The 17,080-nt window shown below is 40.1% G+C and overlaps 2 protein-coding genes across 2 annotated transcripts; one reads left to right on the forward strand and one right to left on the reverse strand.

The window, feature by feature from the left end:
- Nucleotides 1–1,028: 1,028 nt before the first annotated feature.
- Nucleotides 1,029–9,093, forward strand: lamp1a (lysosomal associated membrane protein 1a). Its single transcript, XM_005724185.2, has 9 exons — nt 1,029–1,416; nt 5,092–5,198; nt 5,283–5,502; nt 6,375–6,536; nt 6,620–6,813; nt 6,944–7,069; nt 7,151–7,214; nt 7,326–7,493; nt 8,123–9,093. The coding sequence occupies exons 1-9, from the start codon at nt 1,365–1,367 to the stop codon at nt 8,260–8,262; spliced, it is 1,233 nt and encodes a 410-aa protein (XP_005724242.1). The 5' UTR covers nt 1,029–1,364; the 3' UTR covers nt 8,263–9,093.
- A 333-nt stretch (nt 9,094–9,426) lies between these two features.
- grtp1a (growth hormone regulated TBC protein 1a) lies at nt 9,427–16,694 on the reverse strand. The gene is made up of 8 exons (XM_005724187.1): nt 16,123–16,694; nt 14,210–14,361; nt 13,968–14,126; nt 12,935–13,059; nt 12,232–12,328; nt 11,459–11,631; nt 9,986–10,171; nt 9,427–9,883 (listed from the first exon to the last, which is right to left on the reverse strand). Exons 1-8 carry the CDS (start codon nt 16,191–16,193, stop codon nt 9,791–9,793), a joined length of 1,056 nt encoding a protein of 351 aa, XP_005724244.1. The 5' UTR covers nt 16,194–16,694; the 3' UTR covers nt 9,427–9,790.
- Nucleotides 16,695–17,080: the final 386 nt, after the last annotated feature.

The raw sequence follows: 17,080 nt of genomic DNA on the forward strand, positions 1-17,080 counted from the left end.
GTGGACCTAAGGATCCAGTTTGGAGAACAGGGAGTAGATTAGCAATTTTAAAGAAGATTTTAAACCAATATCTACACCAAACCAAAAGCCAGTGGAGAGTGACAGAGACATGAAACTGAGAGGATGACATAAACCCTCAGCAGAGAGAGAGCCCACTGTCACAGTTCTTTCAGAGAGGCAAAGAATAAACAGGTAGCACATATTGTGGGGAAAGTCATGTCTATTTAATTTATATAGCACATTTAAACAACAGAATTTGACCTAAAGTGCTTTAAAGAGAGCCAAATATACATTCTGGTTCAGGATTTGTAGGCTGTACTAATAGCACTGTCCTTTCACCATTCCCTTGATATTGCTTTTTTCATAGAAATATAGGGGTTAATGGCTGGCTGACTGATACTATAGTCTCATTTAAGGCAAAAAAAAAAAGGTGGGTCCCTTGTTAAAGAAGGATGGCTGAACTGCACACTAAAATGTAGCAGGGCCCTCTGAGTTCCTTCTAGGGTTTTGCATGCCCTCGTGAATTGAAGGTGTCAGCTGACTGCCCACAACACGCACTTAGCAGAGTGCACGGCATAGAGTGGAGGCGCCTTTCACGTGCTACACCCTCATATAAAAATATACAGTTCACTGTGCTGTAGTTCGCACAGATGGTATAACGAAAATCTAAAATTCCATAAGTGGTTTAAAATGTTCTTTAATGAATTGGGAACAGAAAAGGAGAACCCGGAAGTCAAAATATCCCATCACTTTATTTCTCCAGCCAGTAGCATTTTAATTAATGAGCCCTGCGTATGACAGTGCTGTGAGAAGGCATTTTTATTGCGCCCTAGTTTTCTCATTAGGCGTCTATTAACATCCTGCTGACAAATCCTACCCGGCAGTAAATGTGGGGCTAGAACAATCATATTTTGCCATGCAGGTATACAGAATGAAATGCTGTTGCCACTTGGATAGCAGCGCAAATGTGCAGCCTTCGTTGTTTGGCGGAGATGGCCGAGCCGAGTTCACAGAGGAAGCGGGAGGGGCGGTCTCACGTGACTGGGGTTCTAAAGGCTAACAGTTCACATGATGAGATGAGGCGCAATCAGACTGTACGCCTGTGACCGACGCTCGACTCTGTTTAATTGGTCCTTTAACCCCAGCTGGACGCAGTTTAGGGACAATAAAAAGCCTCGACTACCCTCCTTCACACAGCAGACACACGTGAACGGGAGTAACTGCGGAGTCAAGTGTGGCCGTGTAGACCCACCTGTGTTAACAGCAACAACTGCAGCCGCCGCCGCGGCTCAGCACCACTTATCTCTCCGGGCTTGTTCGTGCTTTCCGCAAGGGTGAAAAAGTGCTTCTTGCTCTGCTTGAAAATGAAAGTGTCCCACGCTACGGCCGGACTCGTCGTCTGGTTTGTGGTCCTAGGTGAGTTCGTTTTTTTTCCCCCTCTTGAGAAGCTACTGTTGGACCAAACTGTGTAAGCGCGAGCAACCTGCGGTAGGTTTAGTTGTCAGGTGCAAAAACTGTCGGTGCGTTACCGGCCCGGGCCGTTTAACCGTTCTAGCCAAAAAGGTTTAAGCCCCCCCCCCGCGCCGTTCGGGTTGCTAGTGCTTGCCGGTGCCTTCGCATGGACTACAAATTGCATTGTATTTAATGTCCATAAATGTCAAACTCATAACGTAATTAAAACATCAACAACTCGGGAGGATAATTTACATAAGACGTTTTTTAAACAGTTTTTCCTCATGGCATGATGTTCCTGTTTGCACACTTTCTTTGTTAAAGGCTAAAAATGATAAAAACAGCCTCCTGTGGGTGATGGGTCAGCTGTTGGCTACTGTAGTGATTAAAGAAGCTGAAAGTATGGATTACTGAGTTTCTAGAACATCGGCCTTTACTTGTTTCTTTGACCTCAGCTGGTTTTAAAAGGGAGAAAAACAAAACTTTAAGACTGTCAAACATTTAAACAAAACGAGTAAATTTTAGTCACCACACCTTTAGCTGGGTGGCTGAGGATGGTGTTATTTGCCAGCTTTTCAAACTAGAGACTTGTCCTCTTGCTCAGTTGTGCAGCAGAGCCTTCTACTTCACTTTTATCCAGGCTACATTTACATAATGTAAATGGAATAGTGCATACTAGGGTTTTTCCTGGCTTTAAAAGGGAAAAAAAACATTCAGGCTTTTATGGGTGTGACTGCAAACGGGAGCACAGTTTTTATGCTTAATGTGGCAAAAAAATATTAGATATTTTCCAATTAAGAAAGACTTATGGATTTTCCTATTGTCTGTTTGTCAAGTCTTGATGCACGCAGATCAGTCGTGGTGTTTGTTCCCACCCCCCTTCCGAAAGACTGGAACCAAGAAATCAAACTTTGAGTTTTCAGTACAAAATGGCCTTCGTTTCCAATAACTGCCTGAAGTCTTTTGTAACATAAAGGTAGAATGTCTCTGATTCAGTGCGATTACAGCTTCCTGATTAATTCTTTTTATAGTGTAAAATTGGGTTAGTAGGTACCCAAAAGCATTTTATTTAAGTTCCAGTTTCACACTGAGTCATTTGTGAAACCAAACCACAGTTGCCCGGAAAGTCTGAAGATTTAGTAATCTTTTTCTTTCCTTTTTTTTTTCCTTTTCTTTTCTTTTTTTTATTTTATAAATGTTGGTGAGCTGCAGCTCAGCCTCATTGTTGTGTCATTTGAGAGCTTCACATGACTGCCATGCTTGCTTTGTGTTGCAAACACAGGCACCTGGCTGCTGCTGACACAGGGAAACAGGCCAGCACAGTTTTAGCTCGAGTTGTTGCCATCCTCACTCTGTAATCTAAAACTACATTACTGACATTGCTTTAAAATAAAACCTAACTGGGGGGTTCAGTTTTGAATCTGTATTACAAAACAGGGTCAGTGTTTTATACTTTTTTTTTTTTTTGATATGCTTCATCCTGTCTGTGTACACAGTGTCTGCAGCTCACTGGATTGCAGTGTCTAAACGGTCTGCAGTATGTTTGCAGGGTCAACAAAGGGGGGACATGGGGTTAAGTTTCAGCAAGAAAGGAGTGGGTGTGATTGACGAAGACCACCAACAGGGCTGATGCACAGTGGTCTTTATGTTCAGATCAAATGGAGGAAGGAAGAGCAGTCAGTGCACTATTAAATAAATGATGAAATTTGCAGTGGGATGAGGCCAAAGGCTGGTTAAATCTGCCCCCTAGCAAATAAATTCCTGAAATGCACAGAACTTTTTCAGTGTGGCATCATCCTTTTCTTTTTTTTTCCTGCTAACTCACCAGCATGTTTGTTCTGTTGATGGCATTTCTCATTTTATTGTTCCTGCATATTCTGAGAACGCCAGACAGAACTTGATAAAGTCAAACTGTCCCTCTCTGAATTTAAATAAAGCAGTCAAACTCGACCCAGAGCACATCAGCTTCTCTACTGACTTTATGGGAAGTGTGATGCAAGTGGGAGAACCCTAGTATTGCATTATATTTAAAGGATTTGATTTGTTGGATTGGATACAAGTGTTTACTGTAGATAACAATGTGTTTGAAATTTATAGCCACCATCTGACACACAGTGAAACATGTAGCAGTGGGTAGAAGGTTCCAGAGGATGAAGGTATTAATAGCCCACGTGTGTTTTGCCAGTGTGAAAGTAGGCTGAGTTTTCTGTATAACTGGATTGGCATTAGGTCAGATGGGTTTTGTCTAAGTTAATGTTATTTAAAAAAAAATCAGGTCTCTGTAGCCACCTCAAACATCTTTTGGCAGCTATTTGGGCATTTAGTTGAAGTTTTAATTTAGTAGTTAACATTAACAAGTGCATGAGTCAGATTTTGTTTGGGAAGGTTGCTAAGTGACCTGGGTGTGTCTGACAGGCATAAGTTGTTTGAATTCTCTTAATGTTAATGTTGAAGGTAGCTGCAGAATTTATTTATTTTTATTTTTTTTTAAGGTTCTGAAGAGATTTCACCTCAGCTGAAAGCATCAATTATAAAAGCTGATGCGTTCTCGGTGTTTACCCTGTAGAGGTCTTAAAGCAACTGAAAGGAGTCTGCTTGCCTTCAACACAAACACAGAAAATGACCTGGATTACTGAGAACCTACAGATAGTGCTTGCTTCATTACTTTAGCAAAGGATACATGGGACCATCTGTTATGAAGGCAAAGGAGATAATTTGGCTCTACAGTTCATAGCAATGGTCACTAAGGTCAACATGGCTGATAAGTGACACAGGTCATATAAATGTTGTGCGTCTTCCCTTTTTATATCATGACCCACAGATGTTTTGAATTTTCAACAGGCTGTTAATCCCATAGGTGGACTCTGATCATTATACGGCTGTCATAAAATCAGTTTATCGGCCTTTAGGATTATTGTTAAGTGGACCTCAGTCACAAAAAGCCTTCTGCACAGTATTACTGAGTGCTGTCTTTTGAAATGCTTCTGGGTTTGTGGTCATGCGTGCTTGGCTTTAGCAGTCTGCAGACCTCTAGTGGTGGTTTCTGTTAACTTGTTTTTTTTTTGTTTTGTTTTTTCTTTTGTTTAAAAAGGTAAATGTAGGCCATGCCGTCTTGTAACAGAGGCTGTGCTGTACGATTATCACTGTTAATTACCGTTTATTTAACAAGGTCAAGTTAAAGACTGAGAAAGAATATGCACATGGTGTAAGTGTGGGTTTTAAATCCATTTATTTTGGTATCATAGCAAACCTAGGGGTCAGACTCTAAACTGGATCATCTGGATCATATTCTGAGCTAATGAGTATATCAGTGCTTACAGTTTGACTGTGGGTTTTCTGTGTTGTAAATGACAATGCACAATTCAGCATGTAATCTAATTACTATGTAAATATCTAAAGCTATGCCTTTCTTTAAAATGGGGTTCTGGGATCTTATTGAAGCCTGCAAACATGTAGACACTGACTGTAACACCCCTGAAAGTCTGTGAAACCAAAACATTTCAGACTTGGATTTATCACTTGATGAGACTTGTTGCCACTTTTTTCTTTCTTCCTTTTTCTGCCTAAAGATGCAGTTTTAAATGGTTGAATGATTTTGATTTAAACAGTTTATTACTTTTTCTTGTCTGTCATATCCAGGTTGTATCGATGCAGTTACTCTTGAGGTGAAGGAGAGCAACACCACCTGCATTAAAGCCGATCTGTCTGCGTCATTCTCCATTATATACAACACTACCCATGCCAACGTATGTACATATGTTTGCTCACCTACTACCGCTTCATTTCTGTGTCCGGTTATTTATTTGTTGTATCACTTGTTGTGTCCTCAGAGAACAGTGCAGGTCTTTCTGCCCAACTCTACCACAGTGGATACAGCAAACAGCACATGTGGCAAAGATGGCAGCTCCGCCAGGCTGGTGGCAGTATTTGGATCTGGCTACACTCTTGGGCTGAACTTCTCAACCAATGGAACCCTGTATCAGGTTTCTAGCCTGACTCTGCAGTACAACCTAAGCGACACTTCAGTCTTCCCCAATGCGACCACCTCCGGTGAGACCATGCATTGTCCTGAATAATGTGATAGATCTTAATATATTACCTGTGTGTGACTGGGTGGATGACAGACTGTGTAAAGCGCTTTGGGGTCCTTGGGGACTAGTAAAGCACTATACAAATACAGGCCATTTACCATATTTTGTGGTTTTTAGAAAATGTCAGAATTCTGTTCTGAATAGTGTAGCATAAAGATGGGATGCTACATGTATAACTAGACATTTCAGTGTTGCACATAAATTTCATTTAGGAATTTATTTGGTTGTTGATGTTGAACAAAAAATCTGGAGGGTTTTTTTTCTTGTTTTGGGGGGAGACATTTCAAGAAGTTTGCAAGGTGGGAAATCTTAAAAATTGTCATTTTAAGAACTTGAAAATAAGCATAATGTCCTGGATGACTGACACTTGGTTAAGTCCTTCTTCATAGTGCAGGTCTGAGGTATCTAATTGTTATTCCTAATCGGCAATAAAAGGCTGATGCGTGACCCAGGTGGGTGGGCAACTTGGACCCCAAAGTTTGAATGTGAGAATGAAGTGACATAGGTGCTTCAAAATGACACTAAGTGCATCTACTAAAAAACATGTTTGAATGTGTGACCTTTACCTCAAAGTCGGGGTTTAGAGGATCGTCTTCAGATGTCAGCTAGCTACTTGTAGCTCTTCTCTTATGAATGCCTGGATGAGCTTTTTTTATAACAGTTGTGAGGATGGCCACACTGATTATTTTAAATTTGAGTGCTTTGTAACTTTTAGCAGTGCCTCAAGATTGTTTGGGAAAACTGAAGGAGGACTTGGCCTGAAATGTCAGTATAAACAACAGAATGGTATTCAAGGTACTGTTGTGCTGATTTCTACCTACTCTGTTGTAGGTGTGGTCACTCTGGTGTCTGCCTCTGTTGGGATTGAAGCAAAAGTCAACACCACCTACAAATGTGCGAGCCCTACAGTTATTGCAGTTGCCACCGCAAATGTTAATTTCACTGACATGAGGCTGGAGGCATACATGCCAGGGAATGAGCTGAGTCAAAATGGTAGGTGGATGTTAAAGATTTACTTTTGAGTGGTTTTAAGTTTGAACGGTTTAATGTTCACAGTATTATTTCTTTGTTCGCAGAGACCGTATGTTTTGCAGATCAAACCAGCACAACACCTTCACCTACCACTGTCAGTACAACAGCAGTTCCAACTCAGACCCCTCCAGGAACACCTCAGCAGGGCAATTACACTGTGAAGGACACCAATGACACCATATGTCTCCTGGCTAAAATGGGGCTGCAGCTCAATGTTTCCTACACATCTCAGAATAAGGTAAACTACAGCTTCAAGCGTAGCCATTCTCCCCAAAAACAGCAAATGTTTAACCAGTTGTCAATAGAATGAAACAAACTTGAAACAAAGTGTATCTTGGGTTTTGTTTTTTGTTTTTCTCTTTGGCCAGACTATCCAGGATGTATTAAACCTCAATCCTAATGTGACAAACTCAACGGGATTATGTGGAGCCAGCAGTGCTACACTGGTTTTGACACAGATGCAATCTACTATTCTCACCTTCAACTTCACTCTGGTAAATTTTTTTTTTTTTTTTTTTGTTAATGTTACATTAGTTATTTTTACAAAACTGCTCAGCTCTTCCTTTGGTCCACAGAACTCCACAACCAACAAGTACCATCTGAGTGGGGTAACACTGATTGCAAATTGGTCAGACAGTGGTAAGTACCTCTTATGAACAACATGCATTTAGTTGTTTTTTTTGTTTTGTTTTTTTCCCTTGATTTTTTTTTTTTTTTTGAAGCTGAATAAAATTAACTTTCTCTACTCAGCTAACTTTTCCGTGAGTAACAACAGTCTGAACTACCTGCGCAGTACGCTGGGCTACTCCTACATGTGCAGTGCAGAGCAGACTCTGTTTGTGACACCGAGCTTTTCTCTCAACACATTCGATCTCCAAGTCCAGCCTTTTGGTGTCAAGAGTGGCCGGTTTGCTACAGGTATGAATGAATTAAGCATGTTGTTCGTCTGACATTACACGTCATTCCTCAGTTTTTACCCATTTTGATTGTGAAAATTGTGCTGAACGAGATTCTCCACACTGGCTGAAGATGTGTGGAGAGCAGATGCACACTTAATAGTTGGATCAAACATTTTGAGATTGGATATCTGAAGCCTTTGTTTCTAGCAGCTGGAGCATTTGTGTAGCCTGATAGTGGTCAGCAACTGTTTATTATGACCATGAACAACCCTGCAATTAAAAAAACAAAATTTAAAAAAACAACTTTGAGACAAGTTTGTTTTTGTAACTTGATTCAAAAAAGTGAACTTTGCCATATTCTTTATATGCAAAAAGTTTTTGAATTGGTTTGCATTCAAAAAGAAAAATCTGATGCTGCTGGTGACAGTTGAACACATCCATAACTTGTTTCAGAATGAATAATCAGAGATGAAGATGAGATGAAATGAAGCCTTACCCTGTACTAAAATGATAAGTCTGAAATGCAGTTTACCAGACCAGCTGGAACATTCACGTGCTAAATCCATATTAGCACAGTGGTGTTAAAGGAAAAACTGTCATTTTGTTTGCACAGTGTAACCTTCTGCTCTACCTGTTGTGTGTCTATAGCTGAGGAGTGTCAGATGGACCAGAACCAGATGATTATCCCCATCATTGTTGGAGCAGCTCTGGCTGGTCTAGTGCTGATCACCCTTGTTGCCTATCTAATAGGCAAGAGGAGGAGCCATGCTGGTTACCAGGCCATCTGAGCAACCCTTCATTAGACTTGAACCATACAGGCTGATTGGTGAAGGGATGAACCAAAGGGTGTTACTCGTGATGGATGACTCTGTGGGCATGAACCTGAGTGAATGGAAGTGTGCATATCTGCAGAATATTTTTCACTTTTTCTGTGGATTATGATTAAACTGCTAACTTTAGATGCATCTTGACAAAACGTGAGGTGACTCAAAGTTTGAGAGAGTTTGAATTTGCTGCAGCATGTTAACCATTAATGGTCTGCTCTTGTTTCGTGTTCTAGGAGCTTGATTGTATTTTCTTGAACTGCTGTTTGTCTTTTTAGCTGTGTAATTATTTATAAAGAATCTTCCAGTTGAAGAGGCAGAGGGAATCACATCAACTACCTAAACATGCTCACAGGTGTATTTTCTCCTTCCTGAGCATAAGATAATCCTGGCAACTCTTAGGAGAAGGCTCTGTGTGCTTGCGGTGTTTTTGTTTGAGGGTTTTTTGTTTTGTTTTTTTTCTCCCCCACCACCTGTAGTAATATTCCTCCTCAGATTAAACTAAGCCTAGCCCATCAATGCACTGGAGTTAATGCAGCTAATCAAATGCAGTCTGATAGTTGTGCCAATAAAGTGTGGATTCTTACTTTAATGTAAATGATGTGCCCCCTGAAGCTGTACATAGACTTGGTCAACAAAATCAGAATGTATTCAATAGACGTGTTAACAGCTGCATGGCTGACTTCCAGTCTTGCTTTTCACCCCCTCCCCAAAAGAAATGTAAAAATTTCTTCTTTTTAATGGAGTACTGAGTTTGATCTTTTGTATTGGATAATAAATTCTATTCCTACTGTGGAGTGATGTGCTGCGCTTTTTTTTTCTTTGTTTTTTTTCTTTTTTTTTTTTTAACTCAAAGCTGGTTATTCAGGAATGTTAAATATTCAGCTGAGAGATTTTTGTTGTATTACAGACTGGTTCGTTATGATGCTGATACTTATCATTATCCACAATTTTACTCAAGAACACATTGAACCAACTCTAATCAGTCAAACTAGAACTTTAACTGTTTGACTGTTAGAGACCCCTGAACACAATTGTTGGGGGGGGGAATCCACCCCTTTAACTTACTGTACTGCAACACCTTAGATTAATCACTTATTCATACTATATTACAACATTGTACCAGTATTGAGTGTCAACTTTCTATTTAATTGAACAATCACTGTATATACTCCTGGAGTATACAGGTTCTTCCAGCTATGTATAGTGTACAACTCATCACACCTGAACATTTACTGCTAAGCATTTTCTTCACCGTGACTCATTTTCTAGACTAAAGTGCAGAATTTCATGTTTAAACCAAAAGAAATATTTACCAAACTACACCATTTCATACAGCACAGACCTAAGAATATTAATCACATATTTACACTGCTGTGTGTTTGTTTCACACACAGTATGTACAGCAGTCACAGTGACTCAGTTTAAAAAAAAAAAAAAAAAGTGCAAACATCTGCTGGAATGAGTGCTGAATTTAAGTAACAGGGAGAGGTCAGGATTCTTCAGCAGTGATACGAGAGCGACAGGTCGCCCGGAGCTTAGTCAAGGTTGCCATGGAGAGACTTCCTGGTTCAGTGAAGATTTTCTAGGAAAGGCAAGAGAAACGGGGATTAAAGGATTACTAAAAAGGAAAAGTACTCTCTAATCTTTCATCCCATAAAATGACTCATGATTTTTAAGAGTTTACCTGCATGAATGTGTGGCACTCTTCTACAAATGGTCCGTGTGTGATCTGCTTGAAGCTCTGGCAGACATCTGGCAGTGACTGGGACTGTTGAATCAGATCCTGGTTGTGATGGATCAGAGTCAGAGCTACGCGGAACAGGATTTTCGAGCCCTCGTAGAACAAACAATCCCAGATCCGCAGAACAGTCTGGGAAAAGCAGCAGCAAAGCACTGAATCCCAACAACAAAGTGGTGCACAACATGAAGAGTAAACCATATGTAAAAGGTTCTACTGAACAGAGCTTGGGAAGTATTAATGTAGGTTAACAGCATTTTTGCAGTAGTTTGCAGGGTCAAACAGGCCTCCTGCTCAATTAGAATCAGCTGTCTTTATTAACTTTAGTAGATGTAATGAAGGCAAGTACAATTTTCACCTCCTTTTCAATTTACCTTAAAAAAATTTCCAGTGTTTTTAAGCTCTTAACTTTTATTTTTAAGCATTTTTCATGGTAGATGTTTGTAACAGTGGATGAAGGAAAACTTCACATCACCCCCAAACTCTTCCTGTTCAGGTATCATTTCTGACACTAGAGAAAAGGAGGTGTTTGACTCTGCTGGCAGTTCAGCTACATTCAGACTTGCATAGTGGTTCAAAAGCTGTTTAATTACTTCTTTTGCCATTTGTGTATAATTAACTACAGAAACTACAAACAGCATTGGCTTAAAAAAGTCATTTATTTTATAAACTATTTTACCTTTACCATTTCTTCCCTGCTGTGTAATGTAATGTGAGGTCACCTCCACACACATGTGCATAGAGCACGTGTACAGCGGCAGTGCTCACACAGCGGCCATCTCACCACTGCTGTTTGTTCAGAGAAGTTGGTGCATGCAGATTTGACCCACCTGGACAAAGCTCACAGTAACTTTGCCATAAATTGTGGTGCTTTTACATATTTATGCATTTACAAAAACAAGCAGTTACTTGTAATAATTTTGTAGTTTCCTCAGCACTGCTGCTAAAAATGCAAATACAAATTTGACTATTTGACTATTTTCTTTTTTTAATGTAGAGAGGTGCAAAATAGTGGTGAGAAATTTTTTTCCTTTCATTTTTCACATCCAACTTGTTATTTTCCACTTTCTCTGCAAGTGTTACACCCTCCTACAGCAGTTGTATCTGGGGAACAAACATAGCAGCTCACACCCTCCTGAAGGTCAACAGAGGGAGACAGAAACAATAAAGACTGCTGTATAAAGTGGGTTAGCTGCACTGGATTAAACACAAGGAATAAAACAAAAGTTGTCATTTTTATCGAAACCCACTAAAAAAAAAAAACTAAAAAAAAAAAGGGCTGTGATGAAGCACGAGTATTTAGTAAATAATCTGACTATTTTTGAGATATTACAACAACATGTCAATAAAAAAAGTTTTGTGGCAGTACTGATAGGAGTTGGATCATGAGTATGAAACGCTGATCGCAGACACACTCACCTCTACAGGCAAGATGTCTATGTAGAGACAGATGAACCACCGGGAGACCACCAGGGTCCACATGACGTTATGGTCCACCATGATCTGCCATACTGGCGGGATTTTTACCTTCACCAGCTCCCCTAACACCTCCTGATCTGTCTTCAGACCCAGCATGGCTGGACTGTAGTAGTCTGTAGCCACAACGCAGACACACATCGTTGATAAGAACAAAGCAATATATGCAATACAACACCTGAATGAAGAGCTTAAATGTAAATTTAATAAACATTTCTTGTTTGACTACAAGATCCAAATAAAAAGAGTGCAGCTCTGAAGCCACACACAGAGGCCACGTGATAGGATTATTCTTAGCCTACAGCCCTGGTACCCAAAGGGCCTGCACGCATACACACCTGTCACAAGATCGGGTCTGTACTACAAAGCAGGATTTCAACTTATCCGCATAACTTCCGGGTTAACCCTGGGGTTTCTGTAATTTGAAGCTGGTTCACTTTATACTACGTTATATTGCCAAGGTAACTTATACTGTTTCCCTGATGAGCATCAGTAAATATAGTTTCACAGGTGCAATTTTATTGCTTCAGCTTTCTTTACAGGCTTAAAATGGGCAAAACGTTTTTACAGCACATATTTTACAGTCTTACTGACTAAAGCTCTTAAAGGGCACACATGTAGTACTAGATACTAAATTGAGACACACTGGTTATACTGAACTTGCTTCATAGCACAGGGCTCAGAGTGGCAGTAAGTGAATGGACAGAAACACTCACCTGGTAAAATTCTGCCGAGCAGTGCCTCCATCAGCCAGAAGGATTTCTCTTCATCTTTTGTGACGATGAGTAGATACCCAGCGATGAAGTTCATCCCCTGAAGCCAAAGACACACAGTTAGGTTTCACATGAGTCCTGTAATCCTGCCTGAGCACACTGTATCAGACAGAAGAGCTCTTTAATAAAGCATCTAGGGCACAGAGCAGTAAGTGTACACTGACTGAATGGGAATTAAGAAAAAAAAAACAACAACCACTGAGTATAATTAAAGATAAATGGATTCCATTTATGCCTGGCAACAAATGTAACATCAACACACCCTTGTTTAAATTGCAAACCAAGTTGCATATGATCTGGTGAATGGAATTTGGTTTTCAAATGCTAATAATAACCACAGTCAGTTGGCATAGACACATAAAGCCTCTTTCTGGACACAGAGGCAAATTATTGGTAAGTGTTGATGATAAAGTAACTTCATTAAGGATAAAAACTGCTGTTTTTATTTACAGTTTACATTACTGTACATTTTAACCCCGCAGCACAACTCTTAAATGATGGACCAACGCAAGGTGGCTTTGCTGAAATCCAAACTAATATCACAGAATAATAATACTAGATTTTTTGCTTTACCTCATTACATTATCATTCCTTAAATATTATTCAAAATCCACATCAGGGTAGAATCTGTGGCGCTGAGCCGTACCTGACAGTAGCCCACAGCTGGATTGTGGTGTCCATAGGCCAGCAGCACATTGTACAGAGCTTTCTGCATACATGGGTTTGACGTCTTGTGGAAGTGGATGTTTTCTGGGAATGTTCTGTTCAAGTCTGAAAACGAGAGACCACAAGGACACCGATCACACTGTGTGCGGAGTGTTTGTATACACGCTGTAACAGATAAGGAGCAGGAAACTGAAACCCTGCTTTTAAATGTGAGACCGTGTCAGTCTAAACATTAACTTGAATATTTGGACTTTGTGTCTTTTATTCTGAAACGGGCTCGGAAAACATGGAAAAATGTTTCCATTCTGATGACCAGAAATCCAAGCATTTCTTCCAGGCACTGCTCACCACTTGGCTACAAACACCCCTAAGGTGAAACACGGAGGTGGTATTATTATAGTAAATGGACCGGCACTCTTATAGCGCCTCTCAACTCAGAACTCAAAGTCGGGGATTGATTCACCGACTGGTAGACGATTCACTCTACCACCAGAGCCACAGTCGCTCAAGGTGGTCCATTGTGTTGCGTCTGTGTTGCATGCAAATTATTTGAGTGACTTTCACACGCGTTGCTATAACAACGCCAGGCACTTTGAGGTGGTGGTACTCAATTGTAATGAAAAACCACTGAAACAGAATAGAGTCGAGCTGAGTAGGTACTAGTGAAATAGAGGGTTAAGGAGTTGCTTTGTGAGTTTAGGAGAACCTGAAGGAATAAAGAACCAAAACACTGAAATCCAGGTGCGCAAAGCCTGTAGAGGTTTATTTCATTTTTTATTTCACAAATAAATAAAGATATTAAAATGAAGACAAAGACACAACAAAGCTAAATTTTACAGAGCTTTTAATTGCAAATACTTAAAGTTTGTGTGTCAAAAAGTTAATCTAATATTAATTTTGGCCAATCATAATTTAAATGGTGGAGAATATTTCACATCTTCAGCAATAAGCTGTACCCTTAGCTTATTGCTGAAGACATGAAATATTCTGAGTGAGAAACTGAACAGGCTGACCTGTCTTGATGGTCTCCACAAGTTTGGGGTCGTGCTCGGCTCCCAGCAGGGACTGGTAGTGCCCTGGGTTCCTCTCCAATTGATCTTGAGCCCCACTGGCTGCCATCCAGATCAGAGCCCGGTGCTCATTGGGAATTCCTTTGCGTACGTAACGCTTTACTGGAACAGAGGGGAGTATTTATGTTGAGTTCACATTTATGGACTATGAGAACTATGTGAGTGTGTTTTGTTTTCATACTCACATTTCATATTCTTCTGCACCTTGCTTTTGCCCTTCAGTAGTTTGGACCACTTGATGGCTCGTCGGGTGAGCACAACTAGATACTCAGACATGAGCTCCTCATATGACTCATAATCAAAGTCCTCTGACCGCTTGAAGCCATACGGATCCACTCTGAGAAAAGTGGACAAAGTTACAAACTACTTCAAAGAAGCAAGTTATCGAAATAGTTTTCAGGCTCGTCATCATCAAAGCTTAAAAAACAAACAAACTGGAAAACATTTATTTAAACAGGAAGTGTACCTTTGTGTTGTGATTCTTTGAGCGTGAGCCAAGACAAGCCGAGTAGATATCAAAAAATTGCTTTGTTTTATTAATGTTGTGTTTTATAAATACCAATAGCTCCATCTGTAATCTGGTCCTACAGTACGTGAAGAAGTTGTGGCTGTAGGTGGCTCAACCTTACGAATTAGGTAACACAATAATCTGATTAACCCAAGAGCAAAGTCGTCCCTTGAAGAAGAAATGCTCCTACTCCACCGTCACACAAGAGTCTGGATTTGCAGAAAGTACTTTACAGTGAAAAATAAACACACAAACTTTAAAATTATCTTCATGCAAAGGTTAAGTTTCTCCTCTGAGAGTGTCCTTATTGCCAAAGCAACAGTAAGCACAGACATTGGATGTATCAGTGTTGATGTTACCAATGTGTCACCTGATTTGTCGTGCTGGTTTGTGTTCACAGTTCCACTTCACATACAGTAAACAACCGTATGTGCAGTATGGAGTATATATATATATATATATATGTTAGTAAATTCAAGAGCGTTTCCAATCAGTACCACCACCTGTACATCGAAACGAAGCTTATTCACTGTAAACCACAGCTGACAAAAATCCCTCTCATAGGGAGTTAGCAACATTTTGTAAAAAGGTGTTGATTCATTATCAGTGTGATGGCTCTAAATTTACTCTCCATTAGAGAGTAAACTCTTTATACAGCTTCTTATTTTGTCATAAACATATATGCTTACAGTGGTGCATGCTTATAGTAAACATGGAGTGAGTCTGTGAAAGCTCAGAGCCTCAGTTTCAGACATTTTTTTTCTACTCTTGGGTCTTTATGATGACAGGCACCTTGCTCTGGTTATGAGCAAAGAAACCCCACCCAACCGCTATTCAAACCATCTGTTTGTAAGGAGTAGCCAATCAGACACCAGGGCAGCGCAAAAGATAAGTAAGGTAAATTATTCAGAACTACTCTTGTAGAATCCAAATATAAAAACGTGGAGCCATTAATCAGTACGATATGTAGCTTTTGAGTAATAATGTTTACAGGACGAAGTAAAATCCCAAATTACAGCCTCCAAATGACCACTACAATGAAGTCAAAGTTAACAAAGCCCTGTAGAAGAGTGTTAACAAAGCATTAACATACTAATTCTCATGAAGGTGGGATTTATTATGGGTCTCCATTAGTTTGGGTGAATTCAGTAACGTGGCAGTTATTCAGTGGAGTAAACTTCAAGTAATTGTAATTGAATCCTAAGCTTTTTACACACGTACAATACTCTGTAATACTTCAGTACTCACAGTAGACACTTTTTGATATATGTGAACATGGTGGGGAAAAATACTAAATAAAAATACTAAATACAGTCAACATCAGTTTTGGCGGCCTGAAAACAAAATCTTTGTGATGCTAACACTGACTAATAACCTGACTCCTGTTTATATATGTTAGCTTTAGTCAGGTTTAAGCTACTATTACAGTAACCGTCAGAAGTACCTAACAGCTCAAATAAACAAAGTGATATCTGCTTCGTGATTTACGAAACTCAACTAACTTTGAGAGCAGAAAAATAATAACAAGTCGTATTTTTTTATTTGTTTGTTTTAAGCTTTCTGTGATTATTAACCATTTTTCAACGTTACCTGTCCACCCTGTCTTTAGCTCTACGGTCGGCGGGGGAGCGGCTCCCGTTGCTCGGTTTGCTCTTCTCCATTACCGCCTCTAGTCCTGCTCCGGTGATATCCCTTGTATGTATCCGCCGTGTTGTTTGCTCCAAAGAAAAAAAGCTCACAGTTAACAAGAAAATCAAAGTTAGGGTAAGTTAGCCCCAAGCCTGACTTTTTTCCCCCATGTGTGCGAGCGGTGGGAAACCTGCTGAGACACAGCTGCTTTTCCCCGGAATTGGGGAGAGACTCATTCTTGTCTTTCGCGCGAACTAACAAGTTGTTTAGTGTCGTCCCATCCGTCAGACCGTGTTTGGTGAAAAAGTAGAGTTTTTCTCGAGTTTTATCGCCATCTACATGCACCTGTTGCTGCGGGTCCCAGGCGCGATAGAGTGCAGCTAACAAGCAAACACTGCGGTTTCCCTTTTTCTATCCCCGCTCTAAAAGCCACTCGGGTGCTCGGTAACTTCCACTCCCGTTGTCATGGAGGATCTCGTACATGTGACGTATGTCCCGGGACACGCGCTTCAATCAATCCGTAATGCTGCTTTCGAGGGATTCCGTAACATCCCGTTTCAAAGCTCTCACGGGACGAACTATCAGCTATGTTGCATTCAGGAGGCTTTGGGGGAATACGATGCAGAGCTGTAGAGAAGTAGAAAAAGAAAAGGAGAAGATGTAAGCATTGTTCTAAGGTTTGAAATAAATCAGGTTAGGCTTTGCTCATCAGGTATAGAAACGCACAATAATAACTGCTTTAAAAGTAAAACACCCTTTCTTCTGGAAAGTTAAAAATGCTACTATTTTTCCACTATACGCACTATATTTTTGCTTATAAAAAACTTATAAGCAAATTAAAACTTACTTATAAAAAAATAAATAAATAAGCCAAACACTGTTTGAACTCGTGCACTGGAACGAGGGTGTCTTAAAAGTA

The sequence above is a fragment of the Pundamilia nyererei genome, unplaced genomic scaffold (genome assembly GCF_000239375.1).
Source record: "Pundamilia nyererei isolate P.nyererei 1_Seehausen unplaced genomic scaffold, PunNye1.0 scaffold00011, whole genome shotgun sequence".
NCBI lineage: Eukaryota > Metazoa > Chordata > Actinopteri > Cichliformes > Cichlidae > Pundamilia > Pundamilia nyererei.